The 326-nt window shown below is 56.7% G+C and overlaps 1 protein-coding gene across 1 annotated transcript in view; it reads right to left on the minus strand.

Annotated features, from left to right (window-relative positions):
• Window positions 1-326, minus strand: part of EMH_0004180 (pyridoxal phosphate phosphatase, putative) — a gene marked incomplete at both ends in the record, with an annotated part of 4071 nt that overhangs the window by 2830 nt on the left and 915 nt on the right. Inside the window, one exon of the mRNA XM_013496666.1 lies at window positions 18-258. Coding sequence (XP_013352120.1) covers window positions 18-258 — 241 coding nt within the window. The remainder of the gene's footprint in view (window positions 1-17; window positions 259-326) is intronic.

Raw genomic sequence — 326 nt, forward strand, 5'->3', positions numbered from 1 at the left:
GGTTTAGGGTTTAGTACCTTCAGGGCCACCGATGGCATCGATGCCGTTGCTGCGAAGCTCCTCAAGCAAACCCTCCTCACCAACAACATAAACCCGCGGCCGCTGCTGCTGGTGCTGCTGCTGCTGCTGCTGCTGCTGCTGGTGTGTGCTGCTGCTGCCGTTGCACCCCAGCCCCTGCTGCTGCTGCTGCTGCTGCTGCTGCTGCTGCTGCTGCTGAGAGAGAATGTATCGAGCAGTTGAGTAGCTTGTGCAAAGCACCTGCAACACGCAAACCCTAAACCCTAAACCCTAAACCCTAAACCCTAAACCCTAAACCCTCAATATCG

The sequence above is a fragment of the Eimeria mitis genome, genomic scaffold (assembly GCF_000499745.2).
Source record: "Eimeria mitis Houghton genomic scaffold, Emh_scaff223, whole genome shotgun sequence".
Classification (NCBI taxonomy): domain Eukaryota; phylum Apicomplexa; class Conoidasida; order Eucoccidiorida; family Eimeriidae; genus Eimeria; species Eimeria mitis.